Source organism: Synchiropus splendidus, chromosome 18, assembly GCF_027744825.2.
Source record: "Synchiropus splendidus isolate RoL2022-P1 chromosome 18, RoL_Sspl_1.0, whole genome shotgun sequence".
Classification (NCBI taxonomy): domain Eukaryota; kingdom Metazoa; phylum Chordata; class Actinopteri; order Syngnathiformes; family Callionymidae; genus Synchiropus; species Synchiropus splendidus.
This window is the reverse complement of record NC_071351.1, coordinates 8,133,294-8,155,726: the sequence shown is the minus strand read 5'-3', so window position 1 is coordinate 8,155,726 and position 22,433 is coordinate 8,133,294. Positions and strand designations below refer to the sequence as shown.

The 22,433-nt window shown below is 42.9% G+C and overlaps 2 protein-coding genes across 8 annotated transcripts in view; one reads left to right on the top strand and one right to left on the bottom strand.

Moving 5' to 3' along the window:
- The window catches only part of LOC128749693 (helicase ARIP4-like), an 87,268-nt gene that overhangs the window by 18,188 nt on the left and 46,647 nt on the right, over positions 1-22,433 (bottom strand). The window contains exons 1-3 of one of the 4 annotated variants that reach the window (XM_053849549.1): positions 11,169-11,269; positions 10,090-10,156; positions 3,005-3,140 (exon numbers count right to left, since the gene is read on the bottom strand). In XM_053849549.1, the coding sequence (XP_053705524.1) occupies positions 3,005-3,107 (103 nt within the window). In that variant the 5' untranslated portion in view covers positions 3,108-3,140; positions 10,090-10,156; positions 11,169-11,269. Of the gene's footprint in view, positions 1-3,004; positions 3,141-5,356; positions 5,493-10,089; positions 10,157-11,168; positions 11,270-22,433 lie in introns of those variants that run through there. The other 3 variants (XM_053849553.1, XM_053849551.1, XM_053849552.1) reach the window with 3 other exon arrangements.
- Positions 15,464-22,433, top strand: part of bsna (bassoon presynaptic cytomatrix protein a) — a 58,289-nt gene continuing 51,319 nt past the window's right edge. For all 4 annotated transcript variants that reach the window (XM_053849542.1, XM_053849541.1, XM_053849543.1 and 1 more), the window contains exon 1: positions 15,464-15,854. In XM_053849542.1, the coding sequence (XP_053705517.1) occupies positions 15,667-15,854 (188 nt within the window). In that variant the 5' untranslated portion in view covers positions 15,464-15,666. The remainder of the gene's footprint in view (positions 15,855-22,433) is intronic.

Sequence of the window (22,433 nt, the reverse complement as noted above, 5' to 3'; positions counted from 1 at the left end):
CGTTGTGAGGTGACAAAGGAGAACAAAAAGTCTCCTCATTTTCTTAAAAAAAAAGAGAAAAAAAATAATAATCTGCACACTTCAGGAGGAAATAAAAAAGCATGACAACACTATAGCAGTTCTTATACGTTATATAAATACCACAATAGAATAATGCCAAGATAACTCCAAAAGAATGATTAATAGAACAAATAAAAACCCACTGATAAGACACTGGTTGCTATGACAACGGGCTCTGCCACACACCAGCTGAGAAATTATGATGTATGTTGACAAGGCCAACAAATGGGCCTGTTCAATTGTTATGGAGAGACGATGGGCTAAATGCATCCTAGGAAAAGCATATGATGCAAACACAACAAAAGATGGACATGCTAATGAGGAGATGAAAGGAGGAGAAGAGAAAAAAGCTGTTTGGACTTCTTATGTCTACACGCAGCAGCCCACACTGCTTTAGCCATTGGGGGAAGGGGAGATGTGGAGAAGCAGAGGAGAGGGTTAAAGCAGTGTGTGTGTGTGTGTGTTCACGGGAGTCAGTGGTAAAAGTGTATAGTGTTCTAGAACACGTTCACCTTTCACACACTGCCACAGTTCTGGCAGTCAGGGCCGCCCCCTCCGAGAAGGAAGAGCTCACATTTCACTGTTTACATAACCTCAATTCATCAATAGGGGGCGGGGGCGAACGGGCGGGGCAGAAATTGGGGTGACAGCATTTTTACAGAAAGATTCTAAAATGAAATAGTTTTCAATGATGAGAGGCAATTTTGGGTATGAGAGAAGAGCTGAGCCAAAAGGTCAAGTTGTGGGGTTCACGGCCAAAAGGAGGCGATCACAGGCCCAAGTTGCTGGAAATAGGTCCATAGCAGCTTTTGGCCCGGGATCAGTCCGAGCTGACCAAGTTGGCAGCTGTGAGAAAACTGCCACTTACTTCAAAAACTGAATGCAGGAAATGGGGTGAGGGTCTGTTGTGGTGTCAAGTGGGAGGGAAATACCAAAAATGCTGAGCCAATCACTTGCTTGTCACCTGTTACTGCGATACTGGTGAAGTTCTGAAGCAGATCACAAAAACAGGATGGACGATTCATTGGCTGATGACAGCAGCGCTCATATACCGCATTAGTGGCTGTAAACATGCTTAGTTGTTTTTCCTTGGGCCTGAACTTGAGATGGAGAGCGCGAGTTCTCTGCTCGCCGCCTCCGCACTGGCAGGGGCTAATTAACAGACAACCCTCCTCCTGCTCTCTTGTGTAAGTGTCAAAGCGATGTGTGTCCTGTATGTGCGCGCATACATCTTATGAAACCTGCCGTCGACCTCCAGCGCAGATAACCATCAGCTCCGTTCTCATGTCGCCGCAACTACAGAAGTGAAAAACTAACAGTGGAGGCACCATAGCCTGACCTGGAATGGTCCTCCCAGCAGATGTGCTGCTGCAAGCTTATTTTAGGGTTCCACAGCTCTCGTCCCAGCAAGTCCATTTGTCAATGTCATTTTTGACTAATAGCCTTTCCTCTTGCTTTTCTAGGTTAAGTGCGTCTTCCCTATTTCCTGCAGGAAAATGAGACACTTTCCTACTCAGTAGATTTTTCTTGTCTTTGATCAAGAAAAGCCTGTTTTTGTGGGGTGATCAATCTTTCATCATTCATTTTCAAGTCACAGCTGATCTCATTTCGATAAAGCTTTCGTCTGCATGAATCTAACCACCGGGGACTGATGCCCTTCCTGAAGCCCCCGACTGTTTCAGCACCCTCCTCCATCCATGCATCTACAACCAACCTGTGGAGCTGAAGGCATGAAACCTCAGAGAGCACATAAGTAGAACAACATGTACAGTCTGTTGGTGAGTAGGAGCCAGCCAGATCTTCACAAGTCCCTCTGCACAAACATAACAAGCAATCTGTCACATTAAAGGGTTATCCAACGCTGAATCACACTCATGAGAAACCTGCTGCTCTCTAGTCTGGAGATTTCACACTTTCTTTCCACCCACTCCCAATTTATGACATTACACAGCAACGGGGCGCAGAGAATATTTTTTTTCCACCTTTGCTTGTGCACCTGAGCCTACGCTTGCCGCACTGATCACACTCCTTCTGGTGTGGCATGATTGAAGACGTCTTTGTCCAAACTCAAGATTCACTATGGCGAGTGTGGGCTGGACCTCCACCAGTGAGCTCATTTCACAGGGATTTTCACTCATTATTCAATGAAATCTATACAACAACTTTCATGAATCGAGAAATGTGTTAAATGGGTTAAAAATAATAATCTATGGGATGTGTTTGACCTCTATTTTTCCTTGTATATCCACCATTGTCTGTCCACTATGCCCAGTATCTCTCCTCAACATGTGTCTGGCCTCCCACATTTTATCTCCAGACTCCACACACAAGCTCTGACACTGAAGCTCTAAGGAATTGATCCTCAGAAAAAGAGTGAGCACTTCTATCTCCAGCATACTTCTGATAATTCTATAATGCTGAGTTAATGCTTATGTAATTCAGTACAAAGTAGGAAGTGAGCGTCTGAAGCGTTGCAGTTAATGTTTTCATCCCCAGAAATAATGCTGAACACGAAACTTGATCAATCAAATGTCAGCTCCATTGAGTGAGTCATGCCTCATTCACCAATATATCCAGGCCAGACACAAGCTCCTAAGTAAGGCAAGACGTTTCTAATACTACCAAGAGTTGACTCTTTGACTTACATAACTGAAGCTGGCAAAGGAAGAAGGACGCGGGAGTGGAGTGAGTTCGCTCCAAAAGGAGAGTCGACGAGAGTCTACACAGACCAATGCCCTCCTTTTCTGCTTGCTTTAACTTTATTTAGTCGGTCATAGAAACATGTGATGAGTGCTTTTATCAAATATTTTAAAAATAAAATGACTTTTTCTCATTATCTGAGACACATTTTCTGAATGACCCTGAAGATATTTTTATACTTTAGTCGGACAGGCAAGAGGTTCTTCCTCAGGGGAAGTAAATAAAGATGCTGTTTCATACTCACAATTCATCCACCCCACGTCATCGGCGTCATCACTCTCAACATCAGTGATGTAGTCCACCCCACTTTTCCATCCATTCAGACGCCGCTCGTCTTCGCCAGACATCCTGCTACCTCAACATGACGACACACCACACACCTGGAACACAAAAACAAGAAGCTGAGTGTTTATTCAAATGGTGATGGACAGGACACATGACCACTGGTACAATTTAGAACCTCCAGGATTTCGGATCATGCGGGATCAGGGACACTATTTGGTAGCTGATATAATAGACCAGCAGTCGAAAACAAATCTCAGCAATGAAAGTTTTATGATAAGAGAAGAAATCTGAAGACAATAGGTTAAAACAATAGATCCCTGTAAGTACAGGGAGAGTGAATGTTTGCCAGAGGCATCAAAAAGTCTGGCGTTCACCAAGAATCACTCTGTTTACGAGCATGGTGAAACATGCAAGAGTAAACACTGCAACAGCCAGAGGACATGATTGAAAGCATTGCACTGACAAGCGAGTAGTGTACTGCGTTTCTTCTTTCACGTCGAACTCTCAACAGAAGGGAAATTACACTCTCATTCCGAGTCGTAAACTGGTACAACATTCTGCTGTCGTGCCGTTCATTAGAGGCCGAGGCAATAAGGTCTCCCCCATCTGCCGCCAGAGAACAGCAACATCCTGCTCGACGCCAAGAACAACTCCTTACATGTGAAGCCTGAGACTTGTAAAAGTGTTATTATACCACAGGAAGCTCAAGTGAAGAAGGCTTGAAATCCTACCAAAGTAGATGGAAAGTTTTTGAAGTTGAGAACTATAACGGAAATATTGGAGGATGACTTGGATCAGAGCGGCTTTCAAATTCTCACCATGGTTTATTCGACTCTGAAATAAAAGCAAGTGGAAGTCCATTGTTGAATACCTTTTTTTTTGTAAATATATTTATGACATTTAAGTATGATGCACCATTTAACATTGGTCGCATAAGTCACAGCCAGATGGGAGACTTTCTTCGAGAATGAAATCAAAGATGAGTACAAAATGTTTTTTTCCTCGGGACACATCAGAGACAATGGCCACACTTGTATTTAAAACTGGTTCCACCAGACCACAGACAAACCACTGCAGGGAAAACAAACACGACATGGCATCTGCCCATTTGCCAAGTTAAATAATGCTGCATCCATATCATCCTTACATAATGCACAAGAGCGAGCATGCAGAGTGTAAATACACAATCCCAGTGACTTTGATCTTAAACTAGGTCGCAGAAAAGTCTTGCAGTGCAGCCTTTTATCATCCATAATTACGGGGGAGTTAAAAAGGGATTTGATTTACAGTCATAGAGAATTATGTAACTTTATAAAGGCGTGTAAAACAGGCCTACCTGTTTCACTCATATCACAACCTAAAGGCTGTGAAGAAGTTGTTGCACAAGAGGACACCGCATGTACGTTTGCGGTGTTAAAGGGTCCACATTAAAGGGTGGACAGGCATCAGAGGACACAACCCAACCAGGTTCAAATGAGACATTAAAAAATAGCCGTGCTGACAGCGGCATTCAAAAGTCAAGCGCTGAGAAGAAGCAACAGGGAGGCACATGTAGAGTTCTTGCTTCTTACTTCCACAGTGCTTCCGCTAACTGTCTGACCCCAAAGGTGCATTTAAAAAAGAAAAAGTGAGGAACTGTAGCAACACTCTCAAGCCACAGTCACACCTTCGAGTTAACCCAGGTATCGTTTCCAAGAATGTGCCCTGAAGACTGAAGGGAACTTGCGTGACCAATCCCAGGCAACCGGCAACAAAAGAAGCTACAAACCAATGAAGCTGACTATTACTGACTGATGTTTGCATCTGGGATCCAGATGAAAGGAAAGCTGTGGTGCAATAATGAGTGAATAAAATATAATGAACAAATATTAGTGCATGATGAAAACAAACTACTCCCAGTGAACTACAAGTCTGTCTGGAGCACATGAAGTGACTTTGAAAGTCATTTGTCAGGTGCATGTCTGAACTGCTTTAACTCTTTCGTTACAGCGAGAGACATAGACAACTTTAGAACAGGAGTCACTTAAATGGAGCATGTGAAGATTAACTCTCAACAGTTGACTGCAACAGAAACACTGAACAGAGCATATGAGGACATCTATGAGCCAGTAAGGAGCCCCACTGTTGACACAACTGTCAGAAACTCTGAGGACGAGTGTAGCTCGATGACTCCAATATGAGGGCACCTCACTGAAGATAAGAAGAGTAAAACGCTGCAAATAATCCAGAAAACAAGAGGCGTGATGAACTTACTCTCTGTGTAGAAACAGAAGAAAAAGATTCCTGTTTTACGATTGACACAGCGTCTTACCTTACATAACCCCTCAGAGCGAGCCAAGAAATCTGAGTCAGCCAACATCGCATTCTGAGGTGTAGTCTTACTTTTAACGGTCTGGGCTAGCGCAAGAGGCAAATTAAGGTCATTACCGTGGAAAATTAAACTCTCCGGAGGGTGAGGAGAGGCTGAAATGGCTTGTAAATGAATGGTCAAAAAGAGAGGATGGGCTCGGCTGACGGAGGAAGAGGAGTTTAGGGAGTTACGATGGAGGGGGGAGGGGGAGCAGACTGGACTGTCTGGTGTCCCAAAAACCTAAAAACATGACCGTGACATGGAGGGGAGTCGTAATTAATTGGGTTAAAGCAGGAGGCGCCACCTTCTATCTGATGCCCACTGTTGACTCATCATAGAATCAGCAAGCATTTCTTTCACAACCTCTTTTTCATGTTACTCAGTAGTTCAGCAAACAAATGGGGAACAGTTTACAGTTCAAAATTTGAACAACTCGATTTAAATTCTCTTGAAGTTGGGGGGTACTGTTTCGACTACACGGGGAGTACTGCAGCACAAAACCCTCTCACCCTTGAACATTGAGTAACACGCATCAATAAATCACTGAATATGAAAAGAGGAAGTCCATAAAAGAAACCATTAGACTTTTCTACGAATCCAGTTCCTTGAAAATCAGTTTCCTTGACGCTATTACATGCTCTTCCATCTACACTGAATAATGATGCACTTGGCTTTTGTGTAACAAGCCTGAGAGGTCCGGCTACATTTTTATTACCTCCACATTAATCCCAGACATCACTCGGTTACGACAGCAGTCTGGCTAACAACCTTTACCTTCGCAGACACCGGAGTCCTTCAACCACAAAGAGGAGAGAAGAGGGAGGAGTGGAAATGAAAGGCAGGAGATGCGAAATGAAACAAATGATCAAGAAGGGGGGAAGCGTGAAGACTGCTGCTTGCATAAGCCACCTTACATAAGTTCTGGCTAATAATCCTGCTGTTCAGCTTACGAGAAAATAAAGTTATATAAGATGTATGTCAAGATTTGGACACTGACACAATCGTACTTCACATAATGGACGAAAATGACTGAGGGACACCTGAGAAAAATGCAAATAAATCACCAACTGTACATGCTATATTTCAAACCACTTTGTGCTGGGTAATTTGGCACAGCATGAAAGTAAAAAAGGTGCGGTGATAAAAGTCTAATGAGTTTCATGGTGGCGCTGATAGGTGTGACCGCGGGAGGCAGCTAAGAAGGTAGACATGCCAAGACAACCCCTGGTGAGAAACGCCGAAAGCCAAAGATGAATATTCATTCAGTCAGTCAGTGCTGAAAGCCAAATGATAGTCCTGTTTTTAAATGCCATAATAACAATAACAGTTTCACAAACCCGGGCCGTCCTATGCAGCTATGAACATTAAAAAAAAAGCTCCATTACAGGGTGGTTGTACATAATAAAAGTCACATTTAAGATGGGCGTTGTGTACATGTCATAACAACATGAAATGAGAAATGATTTTCTGAATAAATTCCCCTGGTTCGTTGTGAGGCTTACAAAAGCAGTCAATATGAAATGATAGCGTTGAAAGGGAAAATTGCGTAACACCATCTCCTTCGTCTTGAATACAGACCGGGATGAAGCACATCACATCCTCGAGCTTGTGAAACAGAATTATACAACAGTGAAGCTCAGCACAGGAAGGGGGGTGCGGGTGACCATGTCCTTGAGGAGACAAAACTCAACTCGCCAATCTGAAAACTCACTATTTGCCCTCCTAAAAAAAAACAAACAAACACAATTAATGTTACCGCAGGAGGAATTCAGAAGCAGAATGTGAACCTCTGTGGGGTCAAGTCTGCAGCCTCTCAGAAACTTCTCTGAAAATAGGCTCTAACAGAAGCAATATTAAAAAACAAACATCAATTGAAGGATCCAGTCCCACAGATAATGGAGCCTCCAAGGAGGATAGACATCACACAAATCTCATGCTGTGTAGTGATCTGAGTGACTCCTGTAAAACTCAACGAATAATGATTCGGACAAATAATCGATAACCTTCCTCACAAATCTTAAATAGAACACATTTAGAAGTGGCTGGCCTGGAAATTATTCTTGTAACAATCCTTCATCTGGTTCTAATTTGGGAAAGAACCTGCTTTCTATTTCCGTCTTGGAGTGTTGAGCACCTGCAAGTGTATTTCAGATTAGATTGTGTAATACTTGGGCTTATGGAGACATGCCTGGACACACACACACACACAAACACACACAAAGCTGACCAGCACTGACTGCTTCCAGGGATATTTTAAATAATTTAAGACTCTCAGGTGTCAAACTCTACCTTCGACTCCAAAGTCTAAATGACGCAAAACAAAATAAGAGCAGGTCACGGTGACTAGAACTAGTCACTGACCCCACATCACACTTAAATGTTTCATCTCATCATATAGGAAGCAGAGCTGGAGGAGGGGCAACACCATTGACTTCATCAGTCGAGTTGGCGAGCAAAGTGGGGGAGGGTCAACAATGTATGGGCTTGTGCTCTCAGTGGACTCCATTGGCTATGTTCCCTAACCAATAGGAAGAGACTGAGCAGGTTCATGGGGGTCGTTTCAGGCTTACATAGGGACACATGGGGGAAGGGCTTGCTCTATATACCAGCCAGGGGAAGCTATATGGGTAAAAGGATGTTGGAGCGGCAGTTGAAGACTTTTTATTTTACAAATGGAATTCAAACCAGCTCAGTTAAGAAGAAGATCTGTTGTTATTATCTCATAAATAACACACTTGATTCATCTCAGTGAGAAAGTCAAGGCCCTGACGGAAACAACAGCACCAGAAAGTGGCATTAAGAATAAAAAAAAGGTGCTTTTGATTTGGTTTTTTTTCAGGTTTTACTTATATGACGATAATAATGGGACTTTTTGAGCAACAGTTTATATTTTGGATTATATGAGTAGAGCAATGGAGTCATGTCTGACACCCTCAACTGGTTGGACGTGTTAAGACCCCGTCATTGGAGTGAAAGGTGAATCAGAAATTGGAGGAGGTTTAAGTGAAGGCTCAGGTCAATAAAAAGATATGTGAAATGGCATTAAAAAAAACTAAAACGGTAGAATTCAAAGCCGAGGAATATGATGTGTACGATATTCAAATAAAGATTCATGATTTAGCTTGTGTGTTGGTTCAAATTGTGATCATAGCTTTCCACTACCACTCACTGAGTGATGTCATAAATGAAGGATTTGCATGTTTATCAGGGTCAGCCATGGGCAGAAAAAAACAAAAACAATAGAGGATTTTGGAGCTTTTGTTCAAGCTTGTGGATTTCAGCAAAAATCAACCGTGATTTTTAATTAAAAGTCTCTGCTTCCTTTGTGCAAACTACAGTGTTAATGAACTGCACTGCGAAGATAAGACACCTATTGTATTCACGCCTGCCTTTAAGAGAGAGCTGAATAATTGAATTCTGACTTCCACAAGCTTTGCAACACTAACAAACATAGGGATAATAAAGTCATTGGTCCTACGCTTACTCTCATAAGGAGTACATGAAGTAATCTACTCATGCACAGTAGAGTCAGGAGGCCGGAGGAAACCTAACATGCAAACTCCATGGAGAATGGAACCCTCTCCACCCGCCATTTTACCATTAGACGTTGGCTAAAATACATTTATTTCTGTCACAAATGGCTTTCATTTCGTGCTTTCTTACCAGCAAAACCCTAACGAAATCTAGATAAGAACATGATGTTTTCTGAGCAAAGAGGTTCAGGGCTGTGTGCAACATTCTGAAAATAGCAGCCTTTATGCAACAAAAGTACTCAGAGATAATGACACGATGGAGAGAGAAGCAGCTATCTTTAGGATCTTTAGAATCATTTGAATAAATGGATCGAACTTTATTCATTTCCAGAGGACAGAGGAAGTCGATTATTAAACTGAAACACAACCACTCACATGCTTTTGTGAATCCGTGCAGTCATTTTAGAGTGTTTTCTGATATAACATGCCTTCAGCTGATGATACTGCAGAGAGATCTTTATATTTAAATACACCTTTATTAACAGCGTAACCTCAAGTCAAGTTTTAACTTTAGGTTAGAGTCAATATATCTGCAGCAATTAAACTGAAGATGCTTCAGAAATCTGTTTCTGAAAGCCTTCTGCTTCTTTGATGATGAAAAAGGAAAGAGTGAGCGAGAGTTGAGGTAAGCTTGGGTTAGTGCTCCGCACATGGAAAACATCAACAGTCAGGGACCTTAAATAACCTGGCAGGACCTCATGAAACTCACACACACCAACCCTGAGAATGTATAATAACAACACAGCACACAAATCCACTTTGACAGTAAAGAACATATTTATAAATCAGCACTTCTCTTCAGTTGTTCTTGTTTATCTACCTATTATTTTAGAAGCTCTCTTCATAGCATTCAAAGGTGTACCATGTCGGTTATTGTATTGCTCTATTGATCAATTATACTCTACACTCAGTGCAGAATAACATAAACCTGTGAAGAATTGAGAGTTCAGTGAAAGCAAGGAGAAGAATGGACAGAGGAATGAAGGCAAGCGCTCCGGTTACATCAGGATGAGGCAAGTCTCGTGTAACCAAATCCCAAGAATCATGCACAGACAACAATGCACACATTTCTAGGGAAAGTGTTCTCAATAGGGTCTTTGTCTCAGTTGTGTCCACCAGAACTCAAGTTTAGAGGTGCAAATATTGGAATGTGTTGTGTACCTTTCTTTTCCTTTGATGGTGCTGAGTCCCAGAAGACTCTTCTCTGGAAGATCACCGGCATCAGTGGCTGGACACAGAGAGAGAACATGACGAGTTAGAGACGTTTTTTCTGTTCCATTTTCAACCAGACACAGTGATGACGAATCACAGAAGTTGCTACAAGTGAGAGAAAGAGGATGGGCCTGTCTTTTCAGGGGAGGCAGCTCTGGAACATCAGCATGAAGTTCACACACTAAACTTGTTTGCATTCCTGTTGCAAGTCATTGGCTGAGTTCATAATTGTGCACGACAGACCGCTGTTCTGTAGTTACTATCTATAAAGAGACACAAAAGCAGCATCAAAACAACAACATTGTATTCATAATACGATAATAATGTTTGTTTTTCAGTAGAAATTAAAAGCACAATTTGAGATTTATATGTTTCAGAGATGGATGGTGTAGAAGTCGGTGATATAACAATTAAACCATTATTTAAGTGTGCTTATGTTCGGGCTGTGCTTGTATGGGTGTTCTCAAGGTACTCCAGTTTCCTCCAGAAACCCAAAAGAATACAGAAGTGTGACGATATATAGGTTTACTGTCCTGGGTGCGCACAGACTCTCACTTAGGGTGGCAAAAAGAATAAATAAAATAAAAATTAACTAAATAAAAAAGATAAACAAAACGTTTGGTTACTGGCTCATGTCTACCGACCAGTTAGCCCCATTAAAACGCCGCAGAAAAACAGAAAATTCCACGTAAAACAAGCAAACTGTTCTCGTTAGCGTCAACATCACTTGGTTGCATAACTCCCAACAAATTAAGTCGTAATACACCCTATAGCGGCGCAAGTCATGTTGAACTGCCAGGTTTCTTCAAGGAGAAAGTTTTGTTTTTGTCCTTTCATGTACGTTTTAAAAAGGTAAATAAAGCGGCATGTCTGCTTGTTTCGTAACGCGGAAGCGAGCGGGGGAGCTGCAGACGGGAGGAAGAGGAGGTGCAGCGAGCTCCTCTATTGTCTGCAGCCAAACTGACGCTTCGCACCGGGAAGGAGCGAAACACAACACAAACATGTGTAACCCCGCGTTAAACTCTCACCTTCCGTCCATGCGGGACTGTTGCCGGCTCTCACTCATTCACCAGTTTTTAGCTGAGTGTGAGTGTGGAGGGTCGCTCCTGAAGGTCCCGGAGCCCTGCGCGAAAAGCCATTACGAAAGTTCCGGAAGTGCTCAAGCACCCGAACTGCTGGGGGTCACCCGAGGTCATGGGACAACGGTCAGCGTCTCAGACTGTCCCCCCCCCCATCTTGAGCTTTTATTTAAAAAATATAAAGATCTGAATAGACTATTGAGCATTGGATAGTCAATAAATATATTTCGTTTATTTTATAATAAATGAAAAGTAATAATACTTTTTCTTTGCTATGTGTAGCGAAAAGGATGCTAAATATAGCATTTAAAAAGGTAAACATCAGCAGGTATAATAGAATTGTAGATTTGAAATCATCGATAGGAATAAATTCATATAAATATGCAGTTAGATTCATTTATAATTGTCGGTTCACTCGCTTCTTTTGGCTTACAGGCAGTGGACACGAGGGCCCACTGAGGACCAGTCATACTCATGCACATCATTGCTCAAGTTCTTATTCATCACGCTGACACCAATTTTGGAGAACGATCTTCTAGCATTTGAAACGCATGCAAATGTGCATAATAAAACGCATGTAATGGTCATAAAAGTTTGTTTAGGTTGCAACATAAGGTCAGAAGTTCACTATCACACCCATGATCTGATCCAGTCACACACACCAGCATCAGAACAAGCTTATATAAACCCATCAATCAACATTTCTTCCGTTTAATTTATCTGGATGTGACAAAGTGTCACATGTGTCTATCCTGTTACACAAGAAACCTCAAATGCGTTATGAAACTGATCAGCAGGTGGATTGGAATGATGGTGACAGGCTCTGTTGTTATTCAACGCGGTGGCTTCTGTCTGGCTTTCAAATGCCGCCCTCTATCGGTCAAACAGAAGACTTTCACATTTCCCAACTGCAGTATTCATGCCCTGCCTTTAAAAGGGTGGGGGCTCATTTGAAGTAAACACAAATCCTCTTGAGCCAGATCCACTTATTATGATCACTCCAACTTTAATAAAAATTAAAAAACAATTTAAAAAGGCTGTAATAACAGCTTCCTTTTATAAGTAGTAGCCACAAGTGTTTACATAAAGATGTCTCAATGGAGAGGCACTAACTCTTCTACTTCCTCTTTAATCCATGAGACTGTATTCAGTTGTGACTTAGATGCTGCATTCAAGCCGAGCAGCGCCACCGATCACAGTCAGGCGTGACTGAGGAGAAATATGAGCTGATTTTAAATAGAGCCAGGCGGCGAGTGTAGTATCTGTCGGGGTTGTGTTGCTGCTTATTGGCAGATCCTCTCAGACACATTGATTCAAGGAGCTACAAATACCCTCCGCAGCATCACCCTGGAATTTTCCACAAACAAAAAGAAGCAGCTGCGTTTAATTTATTCATGATTTTCCGCCCATCTTACATTTTCCATCCCTCAACCTGTCAATAGGGCCTTCATCCTCCAGCCTCTTCTTCCACTTATTCTCTCACGTTCATCGCTTTTGTTGTTGCCCCTGACTCTGTCTCCAACATCTCCCTTTCTCATCCGCATGTCCAGCTGCCGGATGTTGATCAGAAAATAGCATGCGGGTCAGGCTAGATTAAGCACTGCAGAGTGTGTAGCCACGATTGTTTGTGCTCCTCTGTGATTGATTTCAGAGGGACACAGAAGGATGAGGAAATTGAAGCGGGTGTTGACCGCCTCCTTCCTCTTTCTAATCTCTGTTGCAGGTCTCTTTCCAGCAAGGGCTGAAGACATTGAAAAACAGCAGCATCTTAAACATACAGAACGTGTATCCATGCATCCAAACTTCAATATTGCTGTCAGCTATACAAGACACAACTCTCTTCTGGAAAACAAGGGACTAATATATAACAAATATATGGACGGTTTGCCTCCATGAAGCCAGAAAACATTACATTGAATTATTTTCACAAGTGTTTAAATCCTCATAATTATTACAATTAATTCCAACACGTTTGCTGGAGCCAGGTATCAGATAAATCGGATTATTTTATTATTTAGTGCATCAGAAAATCAACTATATGCGGTGTATGCTTATTGCCACAAGATGTCGCCATTGTCCACGCCTTAGTTCGGGTTTGCGCAGTCAACGGTGTCCGCACCCAAGTTTGTTGTTTACCTTGTCTGGAGTCTCTCTAGTGGTTATTAAAAACTGTTCCCTGCAGGCGTAGCAATGGTTAGGATAGCATTTACATAGAAATTACGTTTTCATATTCCGTCATGTCCTTCACCAAAATATGCCGTAATATATGAAATTGTTTCATTTTTTTCATTCTAAATTATGAATTCTCCCTCGACAATTGGGGTTATTATATTGTGAATATTTTATGTAAATGTTTTCCCTCATATTTTTGCAACTATACTGAACAAAACAAAAAAGAATGTTCTCTGTCTCAAATGTCAGAATGTGAAAGAAAATACCCCTTCAAAATTAATGTATCCTCTGGCCACAAGAAGCATTGTTTTATTCGCCAGTGATCAGTACCCTTTGCAAAATTAGAAAATAAAAATATTTATTTATATTTAATTATGTGTGCGCATTTGTAATCAATCACTGTAACCAACTGAATATAATAAGCACTCTACTAACCATATTTTCATTCCTTATTCCAGAATAAATTGCCCTGCTTTATTTCTATAATGCCAATAAGTTTTTTTTTTTAAATAAAATAAATCACATTTTCTTTTAAAGGTCATGATATATGTTAAAATATTATATTTAATATAGATATTTATAAAATATAGATATTTGTTGTTAAAAAGTCATGTGGGAGTGACCTCTTTGACCTCTGATGAAACATCTTCGGTTAAAGCACACTTGACTTGTTTTAACTGTTATTTGGAGAGAAGGCAAATATAAACTGGAGCTGTGGAGCCGGGTAAATGGCTGAGGCTGTCGTCGCTGTGGGACCGGCGCAATAAAAGCGCTGACTAAAGTCGTGGCTTCCTATCAATGATTCACTCAAACAGCTCGGGTTGACCAATCGGGTTCCCTTGCTCACCTTCCCCGAGTGAAGTGGGATGTTGGCATGCAGCTCATTTTAATCACTGTAAGTAGCCCCTCGCTTCACTCTGTCAAAACGATCAATTCTGGCCTCCATGCTGCCGGGACTCCACAACTCATCGCCCACTTCCTGGTAACACATTGGACGTATGACTTGGACCCCAACCATCACAGATTGTGTTCTTCCCCCGCCTCTGAGTACTGAAATCAAAGCTTCCCCCCCCCCCAAAGTCTTTATCTTCATCTCTATTTTGCTTTCTTTTAACTTGTCAGTCCTTGTTTTCTGCCCAAAAGCACAAGAGTGCAACACAGCGGCAGGCTGTAATTATAGTCCTGGGGAGAGAGCAACAAGTGTTCTGCCTTTCACTCCTTCATGACAAATGTATGAGAAGATAAATGCACTAAATGGAAGTTTCCTTTTTTGGCCAGGGCCGAAGTGGTGCCATAACTTGCTGCCATTTTGGATGTCTGGCAGTCTGCTCTGGATATAATGGGCCGCAATTGGACATCATTCACTGTTTATTTGTCAGATGATATATATTGACACCGCGAGCATCTCAAGTAGAACTAAATAACTCTCTTCTATTAAAGTCTGTTAAAGCAAGTTTTAAAATCTCTGAGTCATTGTTGTCGTTCAGAGGAACTTGAATGGGCGACAACAAACTTTGGAGTTGTGACTCACATCAACAACATTTCTATTCATGAATTTCCGGTGCAGTGCTCTCTGACGCCTCTGCTCGTTCACGTTACTCGCCTTGCCCTCCGGGGGGGTGTGAAATTGAAACGTGGACGCGCACGTATTCTCGCGCTCGCTCCCTCGTTTGCTCAGCATCGAAAGCGCGCCGCCAATGTGCGGGTCTGCGCACCTCGTCATTCACAATCGCTAAAACATGAATATTTTCACATTAAAACGTTAGTGATTTAACAATTGCGTTTCAAATGAGATTTAAATGACTGATAAGTTGAAATCTTGAAGTTTGTCTACATGATTGGCGGTTGTCATCTGTTAAATTATTGCTACTTTGTTTACATTATCTTACCGATCTAATAGCGTATTTATAAAAACAGCGTATTTTTAAAGCTTTTTGCAGTCATCCCGAGTCTAACCGATTATAGTAGGATCTCAACAAGTTTTTAATATAAATACGCGCGTCTTGTTGAACGATTTCAGTCATCGTTTACATGCCGTGTAGTAACCGTGACCGCGCCGCGCGCCCCCGCCAAACGCCAGCCCGCTGCCGCCGAAGCTGACGAGGAAGATGAAGATGATGGCGGTGATGGAGGAGCAACGCTGAGTTCGCTCTTCTTATTTTTCCTCTTCACTTGATCAGAGCCTGGGGAAGACGACGAGCCTGCGACACCGACATCCGCGGCGCAGATTTAAGCGGACGCTTCAGGTCTCCTCCCCCACGTCTCTCACACCGAGATGGGGAACGAGGCGAGCATGGAGGGCGGCGGGCAGCCCGGTGAGCCCGGAGCCACCGGGATGATGGGTTCGGTGATGCCTGGTGGACCCACGAGCGGGCCGATGGCCGGACAGCACATGAAGCCCGTCAACGGCTCGGCTGCTGGGGCCGGGATGGGACTCGGAGGCCCCGGGATGGGGATGACAAGGTAGGACGAGCTGCGGTTTTGGGGGGCGGGGGTGGAAGCAGGTGAATGTTGCAGGTCCGCTAGTAACCCACTTACCGCCCATCCGTCATAGTTCAGTCGACAGCGATCATGACGCGGGATTTGACGACGAGGGTGCTGTCCGTGGTGCTGAAGCCACCACCGACTGAATCTCGCCGTCCCAAAACGGATTGCACGTATAAGGCACTCGAATTCATCCCTGTTTGGATGGTGACGTTCAGCCGAAATAGAATCTTTATCCCTCCCAAACGCTATTTAAACCGCACCACTACATGTGCGATAGTATTTCCTCTGCGCCTGGTCCAGGTGGAGGATGCTCTTCGAGCACTATCGACAGGAACGTCAATACTTCCATCTGGAGACATTTCATCATAACTGGATGTTTCTCAGCACAACATGATTTCAAATGCTATCTTTGTTTCTTGAGAGTGGCCGAGGATAGCGGAGGCGTGAGTGTTTTCATGTCTGTAGTGGGCTCGCCTAGATCTGCAGGCGTGTGTTTCATGATGATGATGATGATGATGATGATGATGCGTGTCTGCTCTAGTACTACCAGTAATACTATCAGATTTCCTCAGACACGATCAACACTATCTGTATTTTTACACTCAATATACAGTCAACAAAGTCAAGATGATTTACCCTATTAATATTTAACATTGTCATTTAGAAGATTAAGGATGTATTTAACATTTTTATTACACCTTATCTTGCTACATTATGGAGCAAAATATTCAATCTTCATTGTGGCTGCTATTGCTATTACTTAAAGTTCCTATTATGTTTAGAATAGTGTTGTGGTGTAAAACATGACTCATTGACAGAAGTACCTCACAAACATGACTAAAACTCATTCATCTTGAAGTCCTCTGGAGCTTGCTTTACATTTGTATCATCTAAATAATAAAAAAAAAAGTAAGGCATTCAGTGAATTAATGAGAATATACCAGTTTTGAGTATTAATTATTTTAATGTAATGTAATATTATGAAAAAGAGGACTTGTTAATTTCATTCGTAGTTCTCAAATATATTATTTATTTTAAAACTTTTCTTAAAAAATATTTTTCTTTACAATACGAAGTGAAACACATAATTGACTGCCACAAAATTAAGAAAAGTGGATCCATATAAAATAACTAAATAAGTTATTCAAAGTTAAGTTAGCTGAGGCCTCTGAAAGAATTAAGGAGACACATAACTTGAAAAAAATACAACATCATATCAATAAATAATATGCATACTTTTATACAATTTATATAATTTTTATATTTGAAAAATCTACATGACTATGCAACACCATACCTCTATATCTATAATGTAACTACACGTCAATAAGTAAGCAAATTTATGTGTATCAACATTGCATCTCACTTCCAGTAAACCCTGAGAGAATATTTCATCTTATCTTGGTACTTAATAGTCGTGCATCATCCATCCAGCTGCATGGGATTTATGAAGCAAATGAAGAGCAACTGCAGCCACACACACCCTGACACACTCACACGTAGGGCATGTTCTATTTAGGACACATCGCAGGTTCATGCTTGTGAAGAATGTATATCCACTCTTATGTAACCGGGGGTCTTACAGCACAGATGACAGCTTAAGCTCTGATGAACAAAAGCTGCTGCGATGCCATGATTCTCGCCCAGTTTTGAGGACTGTCTTTGAAGCTTTGATCCAAAATTCGGTCTTTGAGCAGGTTTTTAAGTAAAATGCAGCGGCAGTCACTCACATTAAGTATTTATAATGCTGTAATACAAGGCCATGTGAACAGATTGAATCACGTGCAGAGTGTGTTTGCTCAGCCCCCTCCCACCCGGCTCACTCTCCACTCCCTCTTCTGCACTGCTCTGCCTGACTGCCTGCTCATATCTCTCTTGGCCGCTCTGCATCTCCCCTGCAAATGCTTCTCTCCTCCCGCTCCTCTTTTCTCTCCCCTTTCAATGCTTCCTCCCTTAAATAAAGAAGACGCTGCTCAGCCTCATTCTATTTCCTCCAGCCTTGCTTTTCATTTATTAATTTCATTCCTCTCATTCAATTCACCCTCTTTTTTTTATACGTGGTCTAATGAAGACAGACATAACTGGGTTTTTAATAAGACGTGCGTCCAAGGCGATGTCAAAGAAATGGAAGAACGTCAGGAAAATCTTCCAAAGCAAATCACCCTTTCCAGGGAAACTCTGTTACTGACCGAACCAAGGATCACAGATCATCTGGCTTTCAAGACTCTTCAATTTTAGCCTCTTTATCCACTTCTCCTGGCACTCTGATTGCCTCCCACTCTAAATGCCGACCTGCCTCTCACCCAGGGTAGCTGGGGTGAGAAGAGCGGGGGGTGTGAAGACACTAGTGACACCCGCTCTGAAGGTACATGAGACAGTACACACACTATTTTATGACGCATGCACCCAGCTCTCCCTGGAGGACTGTAATATGCACCTGTGAAGACAGGCAGCCTCCAGTCGTTGGCTCAAGCCCCCGCCCCCTTTTCCACCAATAACCAGCTGCCTTTAACTGACACCGCCTCGAGATATGAGATACAACCCTGGTCCAGATAAGGAGACAGGAATAATGTGATGGAGGAGAAGACGGAGATAAAGCTGCAGCGGGAATGGGAGGGAAGCGCAGAAGGAGCGGATGGAAGCTGGAAATAGATCAAGTGTTCCTCACAATGGGAAGGAATGTGATGGGACTGGGAATAGAGGATGGGGGAAGGGGGAGTGATGGAGTAGCGATAAATCACAGGGTGGATAAAACCCTCCAGTCCAGAGATCACACCAGGACAACACGCTATATTCATGCAAGGGACAGAGAACAGATAATAAAGACAGGGAAGAGTAGAGAAGAAACACTTTTTTGATCATCAGAAACGGCAGGTGAGTGCTGATAAGATGGTCGCCCAGATGGCTCAAGGAAAGGCAGGGAAATGTAGAGAGCTCGGCGGCACATTTGGAGCAGAACGTTCAGCGGCGTCTCACGCTCACATCTCATCTGAGTCAACTCACACATATTGGGACATATAGACTGTTCAGCGTAGAAGCGCATTCACAGCAGGAGTCGCCGGCGGTGTCATTCATCCCCAACAGATTCAGTCGTGCAAGACTTGAGCCACAGAAACAAACGCATCATACTTTTCAATGTAGCATATATCACGGTCTCAGCTGATCGTATGTCTGAAGAAAATCAAGCTTGAAAGTCCTAATGTTGGATGTGTGGTGGACGCATAACACGACTCAACTTCAAAGTGGAGCCCCCTCCATTTTCAGATGAGTCACCCTTTAGATTACCTTTAAAACGACTGTGTCAAAACGCAGTTCAGTGCGTCAGATTGTGCGTTTTGGTACGGGGGCGACGCGCAGACAGAGGCTCTTCATATATTTACCCTCCTCTTGTGAAGTGAAGCCATATTTGTCGGAGCCCGCGAACAGTAAATGTGTTTGGGTGGCTGTGTCGGGAGATAAGGAGGCAATAAGCACAATATCTCAGCAGCAGACAGTATTAGGTTTCGGCAAACAGATGCTGTGGCTGGGGTTTATGAGTGAAACCCGAAAATAAATAACAGAGATGATACGGCGAGTTATCTGAGCCAGACGAGGTGAAATCTGTGTTCATCAAAGATCTGATCTACTTCGTGACGTACTGGGGATGATGTGGCGCCACCTGTTGGTCAATGTTTGACTTAAGTCAATTGATATTTTGGGGTCGTGATATTGGTTATCAAGGACCAACAAGTGAAATTACCTATCTACCAAGTGAAACAGACAACAATACTGGGGGGAAACATCGCGACATAACTGAGCTTTCCGGCCAGTAAGTTGACATTTCAGACCATCTATTTACTCAAGCTCATTTTTATCATCATGAGTTTTGGGAGCGTCTAACTTGCCAGGACTTTATGAACAAGCGCCATTGTTAAGATGCGTTCATTCTTTAGAGACACCATATGTTCTCAAACAGAAGGCCGCAGAAGCACTTGGCCCAAAGCCACCTTCTTCACTGTCAACGTGTGAGGAGTAGAAGTAGTTCCAGATGAAAGATACCAGGACTCGATTCAAACAGAGCTCAGAGACTAGAGAGGAGATTGATTCTCCGAAAGTTTCCCTCCAGCTTCCTGTGGTGTCGGAGGGACGCACTTGTCACTTTTGCTGTGTGATGTAATTCTGGGTCAAGAGGTCAACGCGACGCAACAATAAAAGCTTTTTAGGTGAATGGCTCCTCTCACAGGCAGAGTGGCTCTGCAGGTAGCTGTGACCTGGACTGAATATCAGCAGGGTCAACAAGAGCGCGGTGCAGTAGTTGTCGTCTCTGCCAGGGAAAAGACTCGACAGGGGCACTGTGCTGACTCGGCTCCCAACTACGTCCACAGACACTGTGACAGGCAGTTTGACAGGAGGGCTCATTATCGCTTTTAAGTGAGATTGCTGCTGTTCTATCGTTTTGTTGTCTCCTTCCCACACACCTTCAGCCAGCCCTACTATAGTCCGACCAAGAACCCGAGACTTCCCTCTTTCCCGACAGGAATACAGAGCGTTCCAACATCAGGCATGTCTTGGGTTTGACCTGAGACCTCCACCCAGGTGCCAGGGAAACCCACCAAGCCTACTGACTTCATATCAGAGAGTCCTTGGCAACCTTTCTCACTGCTCTACTCAGAGTCTCTCCTGGATGACACATGCAAAAAAGAGTCCAAACACCCTGCTTGAAGCATGCTTTTTAGAGTCTAAACCAAAGCATTGGAACATAAATCACGATCTTTTCCCTCTACTTTGACCGGGCGGAAATACCATCCACATGGTGGCGCTGCAGTCTGTACCTCTCACAGTCCACCCAAACATACCTTAGAAATGAAAACCTGTGTTCTAATAAACAGACCTCTTGCAGTTAGCGCTTGTTTTCAGCAAAGAATCTTGGACTCTAACAGAACCATGAATGAAATTTGATAATGCGATCCACAAGCGAATATAGTACTTCATTCTTTGTAGAGCAAAGTCACACTCTCCAGCTTCCCCTCCTTAATACTGAGAGGAGAAAACTCACTCTCCAGCCGTGAAATCATCTAAATTAATGGACTCGAATGTATAATAGCGTTTTCATTTTCCTCTGGTTCACTCACACTGTGAATGAGTCACATGTTTGAGTGTGTATAAATATCACGCTGCTGTGATGTCTCCAGCAGGTACACGGCCTCTCGTGTGTTCCATTCATGTGGGAGTATATCCACATCGACTTTCATTTGTTTGTCTCAGAATATTATGCTGCGCTCTGCCATTTTCTTGCGGCTGCACCTGTGAAGGTCACGCTGTGTTTCCTCATTATGTCGCCAGCACCTGACAGTTAATGGTGCTCATATTGATGTCGCGCTTGTGTGTTTGTGTAGGTGAGAAGTGTGCTAGCGGTGTTTTTCTGTGCTTATGCAGACTCGATTCAGAACCCTTCTGTAAGATTTATGGATTTTCTTTTTACCTCAAAGAATCAAATGGGTCAGCTGTGCTTACGAGAGAACAAAGGGAAGCAGTCATCTCAAACAAACCAAAATAGCTCTCTTGTGTCAAAGAACTATTGAGGTTATTCCATCAATACTTTTTAAGTCGTACTTTTTTTCCCCCGACCATTCAAAAGTTTAACAAAAGCCAACATTGCCACAACATCCCATTCATTTCTTATATTCCAGCCGACACAATTCATTCATTTTCTCCTTCTTATTCCCTAATCTATCTGAACCAGGGGTGTTGAACCGAAAACTTTTTACACAATACCCAACAAAATGTAGGCATTTGTCACAGTAAATAAGAGTGTAAACAGAATGAAAAAAAGACTCAGTCTCAATTCAAACGATTGGAGGATAATTTTCGACTCAGAGCAGTTGTTCTCCTTGAAGTACAGACTGAAGCCCGTCATGGTATCAACAAGTAAGAAACCTCAACCATATAAAATTGACTCAGGCCACATAGAATGACCAGGTGGACTGAATTTGGCCCCGAGGCCTTGAGTTTGACACATTTAAGAGTCGCCAATCTATATATTGGCAAACCCATGACAGTGTATTTCATTTGGTTTCATCCCTTGTGGTGACTTTGGCACTAGATCGGCAGAGTTTGAACCTACCTAAAGTTTGAAGTAAAACTAAACTCAATGAGTGTAAAACAAGGGTGAACCCTTGCAGGTAACCTGAGGTCGAGATGGTGAATTCAGCCCTGTCAAAAACATGAACTTCCAACCTGAAGTATTTCCTTGCCGTGCCAAATAAACTCCCAAAACATTAAAGAAACAGCACCTTTGTGGAGGTTGTCAACCAAACGAGTCATGAAGAATTACAAGTGACAAATCAGCAACGTGCCTCGTCTTAAACTGAGCAGCTGCCTGCAGTTTGGAGGAAACACCTTGGTGTTCCAGAGGTCTGCCTGCTCGTCCCTGATCGTGTGTGACAGTCCTGCATGACTCTCAACAAGCAGGGTAACGCGCAAGGAAGTCCAGAGTCCAGGCGAGAGGGAAGAGGTAGAGGTTTGGGAGGATGTAAATCCAGGTCGACAAATTGTGGCTCAGCAGTTCTCGTGCTG